Raw genomic sequence first — 22,620 nt, 5'->3', positions numbered from 1 at the left:
AGAGATTGTCTGGAGCCTTTACACTTCTTAGCTCCCCAAGCTGGGGCACCAAGGAAAGTGGAAGGCAGCGACCTGGGGCAACCATAACAGATGGACTAGGGTTGTAGTCACTACCCAGGGCACAGTGGCTGCAGATGGGGGGTGGAGCTGAAACGGGACCCTCCTGAAGGCCCAGCTAGCAGGCATATCCCAGGGCAGAGTTGCGTCAGACCAAGGAGGAGTCTGGGGCTTATGCAAGCTAAACAATTCCAGTAATCCTCAATAGGAGTCAATCAAAGCCATGGCTTATGCCTGGGTTGGTCAATCCCCACCACAGAACTGGTCTCCTGACACAGGTTATTGTCAGACCGAGGAGAAGTCTGGGGGTCCTACAGGCAGAACAGCTCCCATAATCCCCTAGGAGAGAGGGGCAAAGCCATGGCTCACCCCAGTAAGCTCGGTTCCTGAAAGCCGGTAGTGTGAGCCAGAGGGAACTGCCTGAGGCAGGTTGGCACCTCAGCAAAAGGATTTGCCAGGTTTCATGATGCCCACCAGTTTACTTGTCAGCTTTGTGTTGGCCAAAATGTCACCAGAGACATTTCATTCTCATGTCATCTACAAAGCATCAAATTTACCACATCAGCCGAGGATTCCACCCTCATTCATGGAACACCTGCACATCAAGCTGCAAATTCCCAAAAACTTTACTCTGAATGGAACCCTCATTTACCTACCACCTGGACCTTGATCCACCGATATCAACCTCATCAACGACTTTCTCACTCCACTCACCATCAAAGACTGAAACATACCCCGCTCAACAACCCTCCTAGAAAGCTTGGGCAACTTTGGACTCACCTAGCTCATCTCAGAAGCAACATACACAGCAGGACACACGCAGGGGTCCATCTTCACCACAAGTGACAACATCAAATACAACTCTGCAGCATTGCTCATATGGACAGACCACTCCACAAACCACTTCCAAATCAACACACTTCAACTCAACACCCCACGAGGTCCAGTATTTCAGGCTGTCGCTGAGGCAAAATCACAGAAGCACACTGTCTCAGTGCCTTCAGCCTGGATCAACCTAGCCCTACAGACAACCTCTACAAGGATATTAACAACTTTACCAACTGGATCAAGAGCTGCATGGACTCCCTCACATCCATCTACCTGGCCAAGCATAGTAGATCAAACATGTAATCTAGCTGGTACATGAATGACACCAAACAACACAGAAAACCGCTAGAAAGGAAATGGAGAGCCAGCCATTACACGATCAACAGAACTCCCTACAAGGCTGCCCTCAGTGCTATCACAAGCAAATAAGAGACCCCAAGAAAAAAGCACTAGTGGACCGCATCAATTGAAGCTCCAACGGCTGCAAGGAGATCTTCTCAATTGTCAACGTTTTCAACTCACCCTCAGCCACTGTCAACCACATCGCTGTTAGCCAACAACTCTGCGACAACCCATCTAACTTATTCCACAGCTAAATTACAAACATCAACAGTAACTTTATAAAGCAACCTAACCTCAGAGAACTCATTGCTAACCTACCTACCACCAACCAAGATGGCCAGCAGACCAAATGGACCACGCTTGCTAAAAACAACACAGCAGAAATCATAAGGGCCATTTACTCCGGGCCCATGCTCCTACCACATCTGCAACCTAGAAACATCACCAATCAGCACCACCCTGACCCACATCATCAACACCTCCATCACATCTGCCACTTTCCTGGGTGAATCAAAACTGGAATCAAAGTAGCAACTTCTGACCCATCTCACTATTCCCCTTTACTGCCAAAGTGATAGAGAAGGCCATCAAAAGTAACTCATAATCCACCTGCACCTTCACCATCTTCTAGACAACACCCCATTAGGACTCAGGAAGAACCACAACACTGAAACAGCAGTCATCACAACCACGAGTGAGATTTGAATCTTCCTGGACTGAGGAGAAACATCCTGCCTGACCTCTCTGCGACCGTTGACACTGTCTTCCACTACACCCTCATCAAAAAACTCTACAAGATAGATTCGCATACAAAGATCCGCTCTCAAATAGATCTGTTCCTTCCTCACAAGAAGAACCCAAAGGGTCAGACTGCCACACTCACATCGGAGATCAGGAAGCTGATATGCAGAGTCCCACAGGGATCTATCTCAGCCCACCCTTTTTAATCATATATATGGCATCACTCACCAACATCATCCAATCAAAAGACATCACATCATCTCCTATGCCAATAACACCAACTCATGCTGTCCCTGACTGACAAGACACCACCACAACAACTAACTTCACCAACGGCATGACCATGGTAACAGACTGTATGCAAACCAACTTCCTGAAGCTCAACTACAACAAGACGTAAATCACTGTCTTTGGCAACAAGATCTCCCTATGGGATTCCACCTGGTGGCTGTCGGATCGAGGACCAACAGCCACCCCATACACAATGCAAAAAATCTAGGTATCATCCTAAATGACAAGCTCAACATGACGGCTAAAGTCAATGCAGTGTGAAACTCCTGCTTCCACATCATATGCATGCTGTGAAAGATCTTTAAATGGTTGCCTTAAAACACCAGATGGACTGTCACATAAGCACTCATCCATAGCAGGCTAGACTATGGCAACAGTCCCTACTTCAGACTCTCAAAACAACAACTACACAGCTCTAGACCATCTAGAACACCACCACAAGACACATACTTGACCTTCTATGCCACACCCACATCACAGTTCACCTAGGGAAGCTTTACTGGCTCCCCATTCCCAAGCGCAGACAATTTAAACTTCACATGCGCAAATACCAAGGCCTATCCAACACATGACCAGAATACCTGAAGAACCGCATTAACTTTCACTAACCCACAAGACACATACACTCAGCTTCACTCTCACTTACGCACACTCCCTGCATCCTTACAGGCAAAATTGGCGGTCAGACATTCTCCTACATCGTACCCAAGACCTGGAATGACCTCCCTCAACACATTAGAGCCTCCACCTCACTTAAGATCCGCAAGGAGCTCACGACATGCCTCTTTGTATAAGCACCTTGGGGAACACATACATACACACCTGCTCAAGCGCCTTGGTACTCTCTCAGTGGATTTGTGCATTGTACAAAGCAGCAGAACATAACATAGCAATGGACACGTTTGGGTGCCCCAACTTAGTGAATCATGTCACCAGCTAATTTTAATTACATCCAGACCTATACAAAAGCCCTTTATGTATCTGTGTGTACATGTGTGCGTACGCTGTGTATTATGACATGAATTCCTACCACACAACTAAAGCTTGTCGGTAGGTAATCTAATAATAGTTCTGGCACATGCTTGTTAACCCAAATGTTAAACAAATGAGTTACATATTTACTATATGTTTCTAAATGTTTTCTGATTCTCGCAAGCAATAAATCTGGTATTACAAAAATACAATTCTTATTTTTCTAATGCAGTTCCTTTTCACACCTTTGTTATGAAGAGTTTTACTTTCTTGTTTTTATTTTGCAGTTGTCCACCCTCAGTAATGAAATAGAACCAGCTGTGACAAAACCAAAAGCACATGTCCTTGGCAGAGGAGGTATGTAAAAATGTTTTTTTCTTCGAAAATGTCAGTGAATTATGTCCTACTTGTCTTTATTATGCATCATAAAACATCTTCATGCTTGCAAAATAACCTTGTTCAGGATTGATAGAGGAGAAGTGTTTTTTGGCTCTGACAGTAATCTGTATTATATGTGCCACCTTTATTTGAATACATTAGGCCTCAATTCCACTGATGCATTATAATCCCATAGCCTCTCTTGTCCCCTCACTTCCACCCTGTAACCAGTGCTATCCACCTAACCCCTGTATCAATGTTACCAAACCTGAAATATTACTTTTGTCTACATTGTATTTTATTGATGAATTCTCTGTGCCTTTTCCTCATTACTGTACAACTCTTAGATGCATCTTGATACTCGTTTGTTGGGAAATATCGTGCAGCGCCAGGACGCCGGAGGAGCCAAGCGGACCCTTGTGTAGCTGACCCCCTGTGGAGGTCTCGCCTGTCGATGCGCCAAATCCAACGACTCGCCGGACCCGCTTCGCGGGTCCCGCAGCGCGTCTTCGTCATCTGCCAGGAGGCAGCAACTGACTGTTGAGGAGGAGCGCGGGGCAGGTGAGCAACCAGCGGGGCTGCGAGCATTGGCAGGGGACTCCAGTGTCCAGGAGCCCCTGCGCGCCCAATTACTATCACCTGGGCTGCTCTCCCCGCTGGCCACGCCCCCCCGCCAACGGAGGTAAAACCAAGCCTCACCTTCCTGCCTGTGGGACTCGTTTGTTGGGAAATATCGTGCAGCGCCAGGACGCCGGAGGAGCCAAGCGGACCCTTGTGTAGCTGACCCCCTGTGGAATCTGCGCCAAATCCAACGACTCGCCGGACCCGCTTCGCGGGTCCCGCAGCGCGTCTTCGTCATCTGCCAGGAGGCAGCAACTGACTGTTGAGGAGGAGCGCGGGGCAGGTGAGCAACCAGCGGGGCTGCGAGCATTGGCAGGGGACTCCAGTGTCCAGGAGCCCCTGCGCGCCCAATTACTATCACCTGGGCTGCTCTCCCCGCTGGCCACGCCCCCCCGCCTATCACGTGGACTGTAGGGTATTAAGGAACCCAGCGTTCCCCGCTTCGCGGGAGCGAGCGGGAGCGACCGGGAGAAGCCCGGGACAAGGGCGGGACCGTCCAAGGCCGTCACAGGCCGGAGCAGGCTGGGCTGGGCCCACTCTTTTGGCTTTCCATATCGTGCAGGTACCTACAGACTTGATAATTTTGTTACACTCGTTTTGGGTGGTATAATCTGTCTGACCCCCCTGGAGTATAACTATGCCTTCATCAACAAAGGAGAGTACCCCTCAGAAGCCGGGTGGTGTGAAAAATGGGACTCTTGAAAATTATTTTGCACGGGCTGTGGGGGAGGCGGATAAAGAGGGAAATTTGTCTAGGCTAAGGGCGGATCGGAGACGATCAGTGGACAATCTGAAAAACACCCCCTTGGGAGAGTTATCTATCACTTTAAGGGAGGAGTCAACTCGTATTGAGGATGTTCCAGTTTTGTTAAGGGAAGGGATGAACACCTCTCAAATTGATATCACGAGTACTGCTCCACCTAGTAGTATTAGAACTAGCCCTGCTAGGGGGGCTACAGTCCTAACGCCACAACCACCCATAACCCGTAAAGACAAGCACCCCAAATCGAAAGTAGTCACCACACAAGCAATCCCAGGACCCCCTCCAAAAAAACGTAGGAGAAGGGCAAAGGGAGCACATGGTGGCAGTAAACCCAAGTCTCTACACCTAGAATTTGGGAAAGCCCCGCAACCCCAGGTTCCCACAGCAATACCGCCGGTAGAGTCACACTCTAAATCTAACGTGCAGGAAGTTTTAGCTCCCGCCCTGAGCACAGATGTAGGAACCAGCAGTGAGAATGTCACCCTTTCTGTTGTGCCACTGGGAAACCTGGAATTCCTCTTAAGGTCTCTGTTACTCCCGATCAGTGAAAGCGTAAAAAAGATCGAGATCAGATTAACCATACTGGAGGCCACATTGGGAAGCCTCAAAAATCGCAGTGTTCGACAGGAAAGTGATCTTACAGCCATCCCTAGCGCCGCAGTTGCGCAAGGGTTAAAACCCAGGGTAGCTAACCCAACGCCAATCCCACCTCAGGCCACAAATGGGGCAGTCCCACAAAAACCACCAAACCCAAAGCCTGTAGTCACCAATCCTCCCCAGGCTACCACTCCCAACCTACCCCTAGCATTAGTACCTCAGGCACATAGGACAGATAACATCATCCCGGATAATCAAAAAATGCCCCCTGCAAGACCCCGTCGTCCTAACCTACCACCCGAGACTAACGATCTCACAGTAGTTATGGCAGGGGTCCCCCAACTAGATGAAGGTGAAATAGAGGATTTTTGCACACTAAAAACTAGGGTCATTAAATGGCTAAACATAAACAGACCTCTCCCGATACATCTTAATAATGAGATTATAATGGTAAGAAGGGTCCCGTGGGTGGGGAGAAGTCGGAAATCCATTACTGGGGACTGTATATTAGTGAGTTTCAGGGACAAGGGCACGGTGGCTCACATTTGCCAAGGGGAAAACATATCAAGGGAATCTACCATCCATACCCTTCGCGTGTCTTTCTTTTTCCCAAATACCCCAGGCCCACAATATCCACCCCAACGACATGATAGATGGGAGAGAGTTGGCAGAAGAGGGCGCCATCAGGCTCCTCATCCCTGGCCACTCTTCGGTAGAACGGCACCATTACTCCCAACCTACAATCGGTTTAACTGTTTAAATGATCTAGAGGGGGTGGATTGACAAATAGATAGGGCCTGTAAGGAAACCGTAGAAGAGGGTGCCCAAGCAGAAACATCAGTGGTGCAAAGAAACCCGGCCCCGCAAACCCATTTACGTAGGGCGGAGGACTCTATGCCTGTAATTAGTGAACAACTAACACACACTCAGACAACGCCCGTAGCTCCAGTGGGTGGGGTGGAACTGACTCCATGTCGGTTTCTTAGCTGGAATGTGGCAGGGACTAGAGCCAAAAGATTGGATCCCACATGGATAGATTTCATAACCAGCAACCATGTAATTGCCCTACAAGAAACATGGGACACCGCACCATCTTTCTGTCTGGACGGGTTTATAAGTTTTATTATTCCAGCAACTCCTAGCAGTGCAGGAAGAGCTAAGGGTGGTCTAGTTCTCCTCTTCTCGTTAAAATTGGCAGGGACGTTTAAACAACTAGAGTCAGGCTCCCCAAATATTTTAATGGTAGAATGGACTATCTCACCAGGGCGGGTCTTAGTGGTCTTAAATTTTTATAATTCGTGGGCTAGACAAACAGACACAGCCCATGTGGATCAACTAGAAAAAGTTCTTTTTGATTATAGTCACAAATCTTGCACTAATTTCGATTTCCTAATTTTAGGTGATTTTAACATTCAAAAATGTGTTTTAAAATGTAATCTAGGCAACCTGGATGGTCAAACAGAAAATGGCAATCTGCACTTTGCTCACACCAAAGCGGGGGAGGCGTTGGAATTTCTCCTTGCCAGCCTTAACATGTCTGAACCCCTCAGTACTGGTAGTGACGAATCCTTGCCCACCTACAAAGGGTCTGAAAGTGGGTCTGTGATAGATTTCATTTTCGTTTCTCAGGGCTTAACCTCTAGGATGGGGATTTACGAGGTAATCGCCTCCCCACATAGTGATCACAACCCGGTCTCAGCACAGGTTCACTGGAGTGACTTATGGAGCAAGCACCTGGGCCTTCCCAGGGCTTGCACATCGACGGTGCCCAGTGACCAGGGCAGACGGCTCAAGTGGGGTAAGGTGGTCCAGGAAACCTTTATGGCTTCCCTGCGCCCAAAGATAGAGGAACCTATGCGAATCTGTTTAGACCAAAATGCCTCCAATGATGAGATTGTCTCAGCTTTTAATCTAATTTGCTCACATACGGCTGAAGAACTTACTGTCCCCAACTCTAATTTGCCACCCAAGCCATTTAAATGGTTTGATAGGAATTGCTCTAAAGCCCATAAGGAACTGAAAAATGCCCTTAAAATAAAGCCTAGGGATAAAACTTTAATCTCTAAATTAAGGCGAGAGTATAAACTGGTTGTTAAAAATAGAAAAAATGCAATTAAAAAGAATGCTTGGAATGATTTGCTTGACGTGGATATACTACGGAATAGTAAAAGATTCTGGGACATCATAAACAACCAATTCTTCTCTGGGGAGATCAACACAATCTCCGACTGCATCATCAGTGACGAGAAATGGGTTGATCATTTTAAAAATATATATGGCGGCAATGACCCTGTAAATGATAATGAGACAGGACCGACCAGGGGCCTAGTGGCAGTAGAATTTAATGAGGAGGAGGTATATAAGGCCATAATGGACTCCACGAAAAATAAGGCTCCGGGCCCGGACGGTGTCCCGGTAGACTTTTTTATATATGCCCCAACTACCTGGTCTAAAGTCCTTACAAATGTCTTCAGGGCAACAAATGGTGGATGTTTTCCAGTAACATGGAACACATCTGTCATAGTACCAATTTTTAAAAAGGGAGACAGGGAGAATCCAGGATGTTACCGCCCAATCTCCTTGATAGACTCTGCCTTTAAGATTCTGGGCAGAGTCTTATTGACAAAGTTGAGAACAAGCCTGGAGACCTGTGGGGATCTCGCAGAGATTCAATATGGCTTTAGGGAAAAACGGGGAACCTTAGAGCAATGCTCAAATTTACACCTCCTAATATCGAAGTACACGGTGGCCGGGGAAGGTTCACTATATTTGGCTTTTATGGACCTCTCCTCGGCCTTCGACTTGGTTAATAGGGCCAAGCTTTGGGCTATATTGCGCGAGCTTGGTATTGAGGAACCCTTGGTAGCCCTTATAGCAAGCTTGCACCAAAGCCTTACTGCGAAGGTCCGGGTGACCAGGGATGGGCGATGCTCTGATAGTTTTAGGTCAAATAAAGGTGTCCGCCAAGGCTGTATCTTGGCCCCACTTTTATTCACCATTTACATTAATGATCTAGGGAAGTCTTTGTTAGCGGGCAATGCTGATGTCCCGCGGGTAGATGGGAAGCAGATACCGGCTCTTTTATACGCAGACGATGCTGTTCTCATCGCCCGCACGGGCATTGGGTTACAGACCCTTTTGGAACTCTTTGGCTCTTTTATGGCCAGATTGGATCTAAAAATCAATGTAACTAAATCGCACACAATGATTGTGGGTCCACAAAAAAATAAGTTACATACAAAAACCTTTTTTTGTAATAGCGAGGCTCTCTCCAGGGTCCCGGTTTTTCCTTATCTAGGGGTCTTGTTCGACGAGAAGGGCTCCTGGGTCCCGCAAATCAAGGCCAAATGTATTTCTTTAGCCAGGTCTACAGCTGCCCTGCTGGATTTTACTAAAAGACTAGGGGCTAAACCAATGGAAGCCGTGTTAAAAGTTTACAAAAGTAAATGCATTTCAATAGCCTCATATGGTGCAGCACTGTGGGGTTATACTAATCTGGACAGTATGCAGATAGTAGAGAACAAACTTATTAGACGAATTCTGTCGGTCCCAAACTCCACACCTACCTACTCCATACATGAGGAAGTTGGCCTACCTTATATCATAGATGGATTGAAAATGGCCCCTTTACTTTTTTGGGCCAATATCTGGTTAAACACTGAGTTGTCTTTAAATCACACAATCCTTAAAGACGTGACTGCAAGGGAGGGGGCAATGAAAATAGCTTGGCTGAGATATATAAAGTCATCATTCACTGCCCTCGGAAGACCTGAGTTATATACAACACCATCCATAATCAAGAAAGCGGACATTGCGTGGATTAAGAAGGAATTCCAGGGGAGGACACGTTTAGAGAGAGAGGAATATGAGGTTAATAAACCGTTAGTAAGAGCACATCTGGTTTTGTCCTCTTCCCCCTCGATGGAACCCTACCTGCAATATGTCTCTAAACCCTTGCATAGATTTTTGTTAACCAGATTCAGATTGAATTTAATCCACTATTCATTAGGTTCCTTCCCTACGTGGGGTAAACCAGAACATGCACCACCCTGTGAGTGCGATCAGTTCTCTAATCAGGATACTCTTCATTTCCTGTTTTTTTGTGCATTTTACGATTCTGAGAGGAGAAAATATTTAATTCCCCTCCTGAAAACACTGGGCTTTATACAAGTGAGACCTGCCTTGCTTTACCTCCAAAGGTTACCGGACGCACATGTCACTTTTTGTGTAGCGAGTTTTTTAACAGCCGCGTACAGAGGTAGAAATAAAAGAATCCCTAGAACTGTTCTGTTTTAAATTAAAAATGAATACATTAACTGTTACTTTTTGTATGTATAATGGTGACTAATTCAGTGACTTTTTTATGGACACTATGTATAAACAAAATGAACTGTGGGTATTTTTAAAATGTCTTTTTAAATATATGTATGTTTTGCCTTTTATGATTTTAACAAAAATCGAATAAAGTGTATTTTGACTGACTGACTGACTGACTGCATCTTGATACTAGACCACAATAATAAAGAAATGCACTTCCCATTAGATGAATGCTACAAATTTCACCATTAAAATGTGAAATTATTGAGTATAAATTATTAAAGGGTTAGAACAGAGAATAAAGCAAATAATAAAACAATCTAGCTTTCAGGCAGAAATCAAATGACTATACTGACTGTTAGAAGCATAGGGGGTTACATTTCTGAAATAACAGTCTAGGCATCCAAAGTTGTCTTGTTAATCCTATACTACCCAAGAATCATTACAGTTATCAGACTCATGAAATTCATTACAGGTGACCCAGATGCAGAATTGCCAATGCCGGGGGTATTGTACGTTCCTGAGTGGAGAAAATCAATTTAAAATTATATGGACAATGAAAATCCCCTTGGAAATTAGAAATTATCAGGGAATCAATCATTCTTGCCACAATCCCCCAGTTATTCCTCATTTTCTAACAGATTTTTTCAACTCTATGTTACAATTCTGATAGGGTAACTGCTGTTACTGGCCCCAACAGCATTAAGAGACCAGTCAAAATGGGGACTAAGACATTAACATATTTTGACTACAGTTTCATCATATGGCACAAGAAATCCCAATGCAAAGCTTTTTAGACTCTGTAACTGAGAGTATGGCTCTCTTAAGCATAGTAGACCCTTGATTATTTTAAGATTTTGTTACAGAATAATATACCATCTATGGATGGAGTGATAAATCTACGTCTAACAAAGTAGGTTGTATTGTTACCCGGGGAATGGTTAGCTGTCATGACCCTTGTTCACTCAAAATATTGGATTGGGGGCCTTTATTTGTTAAGGTAAGTATGTGGAGTTTGTATTTTTGCCAAAAGAATAATTGTATTTTCAGGAATGCTGCTGAAGAAAGACTGGATCAAAAGTAATATTCATAATCTCAGTTCTGGATCTAATTGTACCCTCATGGTGACAAATGTACTTCTTAATATCTGGAATCAAGTATGGCAATATAGGCTCATAGGGTTTGTTTTTATGTATGTTCTTACACATTTGTTTTCAAACTGATAGTGATCATCTGTACAATTCTTGATGTTTTAATACTACAGCATTCTTCACACCTGCTTAGAAATACACACAATTAAGCTAAACTATTCATAATTAGAGAATGTTTATTTTAGCAGAATCCTCTGACTACTCTGAAAGTATTCACAAAGGCTTATACCCTCATAATTTATATTTTGTTGTAAACAAGAAACAATGTGTGAACATAATTTCTACAACAAGTTAAACTTAAATGCAGAAATGACTTGTCTTATGATTGCAATATGTTTTACACCTGTGTAATATAACATCAATAAGGTATTTTATTTTGTCAAATATTTTTTATTGTGGAAACAGGCAGCAATCATAATATAAATAACATTTGAATAAGTAGCTGTAAATTAACAAAATTGTAGGCATGAAAGAAAAACATATGTATCGAGAAATATATTTTTTGTTTTTGTAAAGAAAATGAAAAAGAAGAAAGGATGTAGGAGCAAGAAAAATAAACAAAATAGAAAATAAAGATATAGAGTAAGAAGAGATGAAGAGAGGAGTAAGTTAAGAGATTGATAAGTGCAGAGAGAGCAAAGTAGTAAAGGGTAACCAAAATAGATCAGAATGAATCTTTTGATGTCAAGTTAAAGAAGATACAGTATGTATTCTATGTTAATCACATACAAAATTCCACCATGTGAGTACAGTTTAGAAAAGATCAAACAATAGAGGTTTGTAATGTATTGTGAGTGGTACATTTCATTGAAAAATCTTTAAACATTTAGACTGAACGAATGTTCAAAAAGTTGCAAAAAGAAAACATGGATTGAAGAACCAATATATTTAGAACATGACCAGCATAAATGGAAAGAAGATGAGTATAATTGTGTGTCAGATTCTGTAATGAGAGCTGCTTTATTGTAGATAAAAGAGAGTGACTGCATAATGTGAACAGTTTTAGAGATATTGAATAGTGTAAGCCAAATTTTGTCCCAGAATTGTAGAGACAGCGAAAAAGATACATCAGTTTCCAATGCCAATTCAAGAAGTCTTTTAGTTCTGATGGAAATAGAGGCTATTAATACCTTGTATATGAGGCAGGTTTGGGACTATTGTTGTGCAAAACCGTATCGAGATGTAACAGGTACAACTGTTGTTAAGTCGGAATTTTTTTTTTTGTAAAGCAACACTGGAGAGAAGAGGACATCTGCTCAAATTCCTTTATGAAGGATTCAGGTAATTGATAGTGTAGCTGTAATTAGTCAAATGATACAATAGAATTATCTTTCACAATTGGCAAACAAAGATAAGACCCTTCTTCATCCAATGTATAAAGTAAAAATGTCTGTTGCACATTTATTTTATCAAATAGAGGAGGACAAAAAGCACTATTGGAAACTAATCTTAGCAACAAATAGTTTGTGAAGTAAATGGTGGGATATATTAAAATGGGGTGTTGGAGATAAAAGTAAAGTTTGACAAATTAATGACATCTTTAAAGGAAAAGTCATTCAGTAAAGAACATTCAAAAATAATCCACATTGGAATAGATTGAGCTTGATAACTGTTAATAATAACATCATATTGGTGCATAACAAAAAAGGAATGGTAAAGCCCCACATCTTGGAATTGAATGCCCCCTTCACACCTCGGGCATTTGAGTTTAGAGAGAGCAATACGTGGATGCTTGTTGCTCCATAGGAATTTCATACAAATTGAGTCCATTTGCTTGAAATAGTAGCATAGTAGCATAGAGATTGTATAAAGAACGTGTGAACGTGTGAAACAATCATCATTTTAATGGTATCAAGTCTCCCCCACAATAATAGATGTAGGGGAGACCAAGTTAGGAGTAATGCTTGCAATTTGGATTTTAGCATGGTGAAGTTATTGCAAAGTGTGTCTGATTTGGTGGGAGAAAATCAATTGCCAAGGTATCTTTGAGGGACATCTTGTAAAGCTCATAAACTTGTATTGATAGTATAGAGAATTCAATGGTAAAGTATCGTTTTAGTCAAATTAAGTTCATAAAACCAAATTGAGATGCTAGAATATAAGTATATCTCCTGTAAAAAGGGATCCAGAGAAGTCAAAGGATTAGACATATAAGTTAGAATGTCATCCACATATGCAAACAATTTAACCTCCAGAGAGCCTTGTTTGGAGCCAGATATAAGTGAATTACATCTTATGCTTTCCAAGCATGGCTCTAAACTGAAGGCAATTAACAAGGAGGAAACAGGGTACCCTTGTCTAGTATGTCTGAGAGAAATATCCATTATCAAAATTACTAGGACGAGGTTTGGAATACAGTAATTTTATAAACGAAATAAATGTTGGACCAAAACCAAACCAGGGAAGGTTAGAATGTGAAAACATTCTGGCATTGTCTGCACCTAGGCTATTCTTAAAAAAGCTATATTGGTCAGGTTTAACAAGAAGAAGTTAAATGGCTTCTTGGCAGGATGCTAACATTTTGGCAAAGAGTTTACAATTGTAGTTGATCAGGTAAATGGGCCTATAATTTTTACAGAGTTTTGGATCTTTGTTTTGTTTGGGTATTATGACTATCAGGGCTTTTAAAAAGGAGCCACTAACTTTGGAATCAGGGAGAAAAGAGTTAAAAATGACTAATCATTTAGGAGCAAAAATGAGGGGAGAGACGAAATAAGTTCAATAGAGAACCCGGACCAAGTGCCTTAGCTCTTTTCAGAGATTTAATTGCTGCCAAAACCTCCTGAATTGTAATGTCAGCATCCAACTCAGCCAATGTGACTGTAAGAGATGGTGGTATAGGAGGGCATCAAAGAAGAGCGTATACTGAGTGCAGAAGGGGTGGCATCCCGTATATAGTGTTTTATGAAAGGATTAAAAGGCAGTAGATATATTTGGATTGGAGATCAATGTTGAATTATCAAGCTCATTAATAATGGGACCTAAAGTCTTATGCTCTTTATTTATCTTTAAATAGTTACCCAGCATTTTACCAGTTTTATTCTGACCCGTATTAAAATTAGATTTGCCTATAAGTAAAATATTACAAGCATCAACAATGGCGTTTGTTAAGATCAGATTTAGCTTTCATCAAGTCATGCAGCATAGATGAAGGTTTAGGGGTAAAGTTGCCATGTTCAAGTGTCCCTATGTGTTGGAGGAGGAACAGATATTGAGCTTTTAAGCCTTTTTTCCCTCCTGACTGAGTAAACTATATGGAAAACTCAAAAGGCAGCCTTAATTGCATCCCAATGATTGAAAATAGATTTATCATTGGAGTTATTAAAGTGACAACATCCTTGTAAAAAAGTAGTAGCTTCAGGAATAAATTGTTTTTCAGAAAATAAGGAATCTCTATCTGTCAGTCAAAATTGGAAAAATCAAAGGAGGAAAGAACTGGGCAAGATCAGCTATAAAAAGGGAGCCTATTTCATAGACTTGTACAGTTGGGAGCATTTATTTAGTGAGTAAAATACAATCGATTCTTGACATATAATTTATCAGGATTACAAGTTTTCCATACATCAGATAACAGCAGAGATGCAATGCCTGAGGATTCAACAACTGATTAAAATCACATGCTAAATTAATATTGGAAATGCACGCATTAGCTGGTTTTACGTTAATAGTGTACCAAAAATCATAGTCAGATTTAACTGGGCCATGATCATTAAACAGAAAAATATGCTTGTCCCTTCGACCATCAGTATCACATTCAGTGAAGGTAATCTATATTCTCAAAGCCTTATGACAAAGAATTCAAACACCCTTATAATCAATAGCAGGAGAAAAAAAGCCTGACCTACCAATTGCCTTTTCAGTTTAACCGACTCAACATTATTACAATGTGTTTCTTGTAAAAAGGCAATTTAGAAATCAAGTTTAGATAAATGAGAAAGTACCTTTTGTCATTTGACTGGCGGAGCAAGTCCTCGAACGTTCCAAAAGACAATGTTAAACATAGTGGATATACAAGGGTAAAAGTACAGAAATATGGGGGATAAGCTGCAAAAAATGGGAAAGGTGACACAATGACAACAGTTATTAAGTAAAACACGGGACAGAAACATGGGTAAAAAGAGAAAACAAATGTCATAGAAGCACCCACAGAGAACAAAGAGAGAAGAAGAAAGAAGGTAAAACAAGGAAAAGAGGACACATAAGATATCAGAAGAAGCAGATCAAGGCTAAAGTTCCACATCCGAGAGGAGTACAAATAGGTGATACCAGACATGTTGACACCATAACAAGAACAATACAGATCAGATACAAGAAATATGAACAAAAAGAAAAGAGCCATTCTAGGGAGAGGAAAAAAGCAAGTGCATGAAAGCATCTTAAGCTGAAGTCTCCATAACATGAGATGTAATGTTCTGAAGAAACAGTTTCAATTTAACCGGGTCACCAAAAGATTTAGAGGTGCCTACATACATTATCTTGCAACGTCAAGGGTGTAGAATACCATAACGTATATTTAGCTGTCCCATTTGGGGTTGCAAAGCAAGAAATTCAATTTGTCTCGCTTTGGAAGCAGTGGAGATGTTTTGAGATTTAAATATATTATGACCAGACCAGTCGCTGTTTACTTTAGCTGCTTTCAAGATGTAGAGAGGGTCTGTGAATTCAAGAAAGGGCATAATTATGCCTCAAGGTTTGGATTAATGAGAATTAAGCTGACCCATGTAGTGAGCTCATTGCAGATTGGGAAGAGGAGCTATGGGAAGTCCAAAGAGGTCTGGACAACATTTCTTCAGAATATAATGGAGAATAGAATTTAAATTTCTGGATATCCTGCAAAAGCATCAGAATTTTAGTAAACATATCACAAGATAACTAATGTGTTCCTCAATTTCATCCATTTTGTCCTCCATATCTCCAATCTGTCTATCCTCCATCTGTTGTAGTTTCTCATTAGTGGCACACATAAAAGGCTGCAAACCTTTCCCCTCATCAAGTATGGTATCCAGAGCTGGATTATTAGAGGATGTTATAGATGAAGGAGGATAATATTTCACCCTCTTGGACTTAAAGACAGATGAGGTAGCTTTATTACTAACAAGCAAGTCACTGGCCATTTTGACGTGATGTGCAGTATTGTTAGGAACCTTCGGAAAAGATTTTATTCTGACCATAAAATAAAGTTATAATGACCATAAATAAGAAATATGTTAAAGTGATACCAAGAGCGAATCAGTGAGATAAAGAGTAAATATGCATTGAAATGCTTACTATGCAATCCTGCTAAGGCATGCATGACTATAGAGAGCCAGGTAGTCCCACATATGGCATTTAAAAAAGCAGGAAGCAGTACTAGTTGGATTACCGGTTAATTAGAGCACTCCTGCTGGATCTTGGAATGAAAACTTAGGTAGATTATCACAGGAAATGGTGGCCATTGTAGAGCTGTATCACTGGATATATTTAAGACAAAGCTAAGGAGACTTACAGCAGCACAGTAGGAACCAATTTGTAGACATGTAACGGATGACCCAGAACGCTTGATATGTATGAATATGTCTTGTGAGGAGAGATGCGAGCAGCCCGCTGAGGAAATGGGGGAAACTCTTGAAATAATAAGAGTCACCGCCGAAGGCACTTATTGCAGCAGTAGAGCAACTCCTGTGTTGAGAAAGCTCGGGAATGACTCAAGTCGTGTCAGTTAAAAGGCACCTAAGGCTGGTGGTGGTTTATTTTGAAGATATTGACTTATGGGTCTGCCACCATTTTGATTGGCGTGGATGCCAAGGCCCCTAACACCATTAAGGTACAATATTGCACAAGTATGAATCTTCTATAATAAACTGGAGTACTTTATGCCATGCTGTATTCTGTCAGGCTCATACTCAATAATGAGAGGGGCAATTCAGTTCTATGTGGATCTGGTGATGGCATCCAAATTTGTCAGCATGCATATTTATTAAGTCAAGAAGAGTGAAACCCGCGAGGCCTGCTCTGTACTAACCGAAAAGAACAACTGTAATATTTACACACAGTCTCCATGAAGCTATCCTACACGTTGATACAATTACACTTGTTAGGCTCTCACAGGTTTCTCACTACGAAGCTTCTCTCTGCATCCTACAAACTTACAGTATCTATACAGTGTTAAAATACATGAACTAAGCTACACACTTCAAGTGTCTTCTGAATATGCTATTAATGACAACATTCCATGATTGTCACACAGAAAAAAAACACTTTTTTCCCACATGGGAAAGAAAGAGAAAGAGCACTTCATTTGGCAATTAAAAGTTCAGCTTGCTTGAAAATCAATGTTCACATCGTAAAACAAAGAGGGCAACCAATGTCAACCATTTTATATTTAGTCATCCATTAACTACAGTCAAGTTAAAACATGCATATCATAATTTCTTTCTTACAAATAACAATTGTGTGTTTACACAATAAGATCCGTAAATGCAAGCTTTTTTAATGGTGAACAACCTTTACAACGAAACTTTTACAATGCACTACCATTACAACGCGGTCATTACAACGCAAACCATTACAACGCATTGCGCTGAGGGGCGCTCTAGGATAGGGAATAAGTTTAATTTTCTACCCAACACCTTCCCTAGTGTCCACGGGGACTGGAGTTGGAATAGAAAATTAAACTTTCACTATCCAGCACCTCTAAGCGCTATGCGTTGTAAAGGTATGCGATGTTAAAACCGCGTTGTAAAGGCAGGCGTTGTAATAGCCTGCGTTGTAATGTCATACATCCATTTTTAATATATGGAAACAAAGTGTTACTTCTAGGTTATAACCGTAATGTTGAACGATTCAACGGAAAGGTGGGGGGTAAATTTGTGCTTGCTCTTCTTTGTTTATTGTGCGTTCTTTCTTATTAGCTCCTCTTCTAAAGATATAGGGCATGGATGAGCACTACCCAGGTGGGAGGGGCAGATGAGGTGGATTGAAATAAATGCAAAGCTATATTGATAATAGTGCTGGAGGGGGTTAAGTGAAGATAGGTTTGTCAATATAGATTTCTGGTCACTAAAACTTCAGCACTGTATTTGTGGGGCCTATTTAGTGTCGAAAAGAGTAGGCTGGTCCTTGATTGTTTGGAGGGACAACTGGCTACAGTGGATATGCTACAGGAAATGAACCTGTCTGTTAAACAATCTTGGGCATATACTGTTGCTCCTTTTCTCAAATGTCTCTTTCTTTTCCTCGGCTCTTCCTTTACCTCTCACTCTTTCCATTCTCATATTCTCTTCTCCCTTCTCTCTTTTGTTTCCTCCATACCCTTCAGTCAGACTCCCATATCTATCTATCTTATCTTCACTCTTCTCTCCTCTCTCACTCCTCACACTTCCCCCTCTTTTTGTCTCACCGTTTTTTCCTTACAAATTGCCTTCCTTTTTGTGTCCTTCTCTTTTTGCCTTCCACACCTTTACATCATGTTTCTGTCTTACGCCTACATATTCCTGGGAAATCTTGTACATATGCGCTGCTCCGATGTCCTGTAATGTGAAAGACACTCATTTATGCAATATCTGGCTTCCATGTGGCTCTCTACATCGCATTGCATTCTGGGAATTGTAGTTTCACTTTTGGGACTATCACTTCAAATCCCCAAAGTAAAATGATGCTGACTGAAAAGCTGTGCTTGTTGCTGGCAAAATGTTACGTTATGATGGTATGTTATTTTATGTTATGTTATGTACATGACTGCCCCAGCAATGGGGGGTCCCAGCGCCTATGCTCAAAATACGAACCAACTTTGAAGAAAAGCTCAGAAAGAGAAGCAGAGGATCTCAAACTTGACGCAACCACCTAGCAGCTATGGTAATTAAAGTAACTCACTAGTATTATTAAATAAATGAGAGGTCCTTACAGCTGCAAGCGGTCAGAACTATTTGCAGGTGTAAGACAGCCAATGAACTGTGGCATGATAAAGTAATTCACTAGGCTGAACACCTGCCATAAGCTTGCAACAATTATGTTTGAATTTGAAACTAAATCACGTGATTGGAGAAACTATGGCTTTCATCGTTTCCTTAGGATATATCTGTCCGACATTACTCTACAAGTGCATTAATTGATTCTGTGAATGATATGACATTCTTTTGTCTATTTTGGGCCATTGTTTCTTATTACTTGATTGAGGGACGATCTTTCTGCTTTCAGGACAAGTGTTCTCTTCCCAGCCTACGGACCCACTCCTCGCGGCCCCCGCTTCGCGGGCACCGCTCGAGGCTTCAGACCCCAAGGATTCTCTGACTACGAGAGGAGCCAACTACTGAGACCGTTTACCCTGCGGGACTGCGAGGACCAGCGGGCGCTGCGCTGAAGACTCGCCGCAGCTGGTCCTCTTCCCGCCCCCTCCCGCTTGGATTAAAGATCAGAGCGCTGGGAGCTCTGTGCACTGCGTTGCTTTGAGGGACGATCTTTCTGCTTTCAGGACAAGTGTTCTCTTCCCAGCCTGCGGACCCACTCCTCGCGGCCCCCGCTTCGCGGGCGCCACTCGAGGCTTCAGACCCCAAGGATTCTCTGACTACGAGAGGAGCCAACTACTGAGGCCGTTTACCCTGCGGGACTGCGAGGACCAGCGGGCGCTGCGCTGAAGACTTGCCGCAGCTGGTCCTCTTCCCGCCCCCTCCCGCCTGGATTAAAGAACAGAGCGCTGGGAGCTCTGTGCACCGCGTTGCTTTGAGGGACGATCTTTCTGCTTTCAGGACAAGTGTTCTCTTCCCAACCTACGGACCCACTCCTCGTGGCCCCCGCTTCGCGGGCACCGCTGGAGGCTTCAGACCCCAAGGATTCTCTGACTACGAGAGGAGCCAACTACTGAGGCCGTTTACCCTGTGGGACTGCGAGGACCAGCGGGCGCTGCACTGAAGACTCGCCGCAGCTGGTCCTCTTCCCACCCCCTCCCGCCTCGATTAAGGATCAGAGCGCTGGGAGCTCTGTGCACTGCGTTGCTTTGAGGGACGATCTTTCTGCTTTCGGGACAAGTGTTCTCTTCCCAGCCTACGGACCCACTCCTCGCGGCCCCCGCTTCACGGGCGCCGCTCGAGGCTTCAGACCCCAAGGATTCTCTGACTACGAGAGGAGCCAACTACTGAGGCCGTTTACCCTGCGGGACTGCGAGGACCAGCGGGCCCTGCGCTGAAGACTCGCCGCAGCTGGTCCTCTTCCCGCCCCCCTCCCGCCTGGATTAAAGAACAGAGCGCTGGGAGCTCTGTGCACCGCATTGCTTTGAGGGACGATCTTTCTGCTTTCAGGACAAGTGTTCTCTTCCCAGCCTACGGACCCACTCCTCGTGGCCCCCGCTTCGCGGGCGCCTCTCGAGGCTTCAGACCCCAAAGATTCTCCGACTATGAGAGGAGCCAACTACTGAGGCCGTTTACCCTGCGGGACTGCGAGGACCAGCGGGCGCTGCGCTGAAGACTCGCCGCAGCTGGTCCTCTTCCCACCCCCCTCCTGCCTGGATTAAAGAACAGAGCGCTGGGAGCTCTGTGCACCACGTTGCTTTGAGGGACGATCTTTCTGCTTTCAGGACAAGTGTTCTCTTCCCAGCCTACGGACCCACTCCTCGCGCCCCCCGCTTTGTGGGCGCCGCTCGAGGCTTCAGACCCCAAGGATTCTCTGACTACGAGAGGAGCCAACTACTGAGGCCGTTCACCCTGCAGGACTGCGAGGACCAGCGGGGCTGCGCTGAAGACTCGCCGCAGCTGGTCCTCTTCCCGCCCCTCTCTCGTCATATACAGAATACGGTTGACGCGCACGCGGGACGCGCGCGGGGCCAAGCGCGGAGCTAAGCCCGGGCCAAGGGCAGGCCCGTTTAAGCCCGTTCAAGACCGGGTAAGACTGGACTGGGCCACCCCGTTGACATTTGCCTATTTGTATTTCTTATATTGTCAACTACTGTCTGCTCTAGCCCTAATTATTGTGTATTTTTTCCTTTCTCTTGGGCCCTACTATTACGAACTATGTCTCCTAGAGGGACCAGGAGTAATAAGGCGCTCCATACTGCTCAAACTACTGGCCCAATTGATCAATTTATTGCTATAGCAAATGACGCCATCAACCAAGGCGTACTTCTACTGGAACGGAGGGTCTCACAGGATTTGACCGCAGCAAAGCGCTCCTCGTTGGGCTTACTAGCGGCAGCCAAAACCCCCTTGCGCCCCTTAGAATCTGATACTCTGCTAGTTGACTCTCAGTCAGTCCCAGGTACTGTAGGCTTGTCAGTCTCACTTGAGCTATCAGCCCTTCAAACATCCCATTTATCTACGTCCTTGGAGCAGACACCAGCTCTTCTCACTGGCCCGAATGGAGATGACCATACCGTTACCACAATTCGGGGTATTAGGGAGGGAGCAATACCCAAAAACAAAAAGTCTAAAAAGAACCCACAGCACAATAGGAGTCATCAGCAAACCAAAATTTCCAAAAAACAATCCCAAAATACAACGCAATCCCTCTCTACCTATCAATCCCCCAAACAAGTTGCTCCCTCACAGGACTAAGGGAATCTTATTCCCTCAGATACAATAAACCTCTCCACCACTCCAGTCAACCTTAGCGCCACCAGTAACATGGGTAGTAATAGCGATCCCCACGGTCTAAATAACCAACTATTAGACAGGTTAGGGGCCCTAATTAAATCTTACCTCCAACCGCTTGAATTTACCCTCTCAAAAATAGAAAAACAGTTAGAAGGGCTATCATTGACGATAAAAACCAACAAAGGGTCTGCCCCTAGCCATACATCGGGACAACCTAGGGTTCAAAAACCACAATCCAAAAATCCAATTGATGGGGCCACAGCAACAAAGCCAACAAAGCCAAATACTACAGTAGGGGCTCCCCTTTCCAAACTTTCTCTTCCAAGGGCGACTAATACCCCTATCCAAATGACTACGCCTGCCCCTCCACCTGTAAATCCTATCATTCCGCCCCCTAAGAAAACTAACAATCCAGGGCCACAAAATACCATTTATAAGAACAGAAGGAAGGATGGTCATTCCATCCATCTTCCCGCAGAAGCTGCTCCATACGTTGTCATCATGACAGGGGTCCCCGAGTTGAACTCTAACGTGGAGGAACCAGGCTGGTCCCTCAGAAATAAGGTACTCCATTGGCTTTCTGTCAATAGGCCTCTTCCTCCTTATTCTGACAACAGAGTTACAACAGTTCGCAGAGTCCCCTGGATAGGAAAAGAGCTAAAATCTCTACCGGGTGACTGTGTCATTGTTAACTTTGAGGACCCCCACACTGTAGAGCATATTTGCTCCTGGGGTACACAATATACATCCGATGGAATTGGTACTAAAAGACTCTCCCTCTTCTATCCTCCAGTCCAGCATTATAACATCGGTTCAGAATGGAACTGGACACAAGAAGTGGCAGGAATCCTTAAAAGAGGCGCTGTGAGCAGTCCAATCTACAAGAGTGCGTCCGTGCTCTGGAGGGCGTCCCGCAGGAGGAGAAGTGGTGAGAGTTTTTAACAGGCTGCAGGAGGCGGGGGGCGGCAGCGGGGAGAGCGGACCGGAAGTTGGTGAATGGTCT

General features: G+C 43.7%; 1 protein-coding gene across 1 annotated transcript in view; it reads left to right on the top strand.

Moving 5' to 3' along the window:
• Positions 1–22,620, top strand: part of LOC147707023 (adhesion G protein-coupled receptor F5-like) — a 948,772-nt gene that overhangs the window by 879,639 nt on the left and 46,513 nt on the right. Inside the window, exon 20 of the mRNA XM_086926247.1 lies at positions 3,519–3,588. Within this exon, the coding sequence (XP_086782373.1) occupies positions 3,519–3,588 (70 nt within the window). The remainder of the gene's footprint in view (positions 1–3,518; positions 3,589–22,620) is intronic.

Source organism: Lissotriton vulgaris, chromosome 6 (genome assembly GCF_964263255.1).
Source record: "Lissotriton vulgaris chromosome 6, aLisVul1.2, whole genome shotgun sequence".
In the NCBI taxonomy this organism is placed as follows: Eukaryota; Metazoa; Chordata; class Amphibia; order Caudata; family Salamandridae; genus Lissotriton; species Lissotriton vulgaris.
Note: the sequence above shows the minus strand (reverse complement) of the source record. Positions and strands in the feature narration are given on the sequence as shown.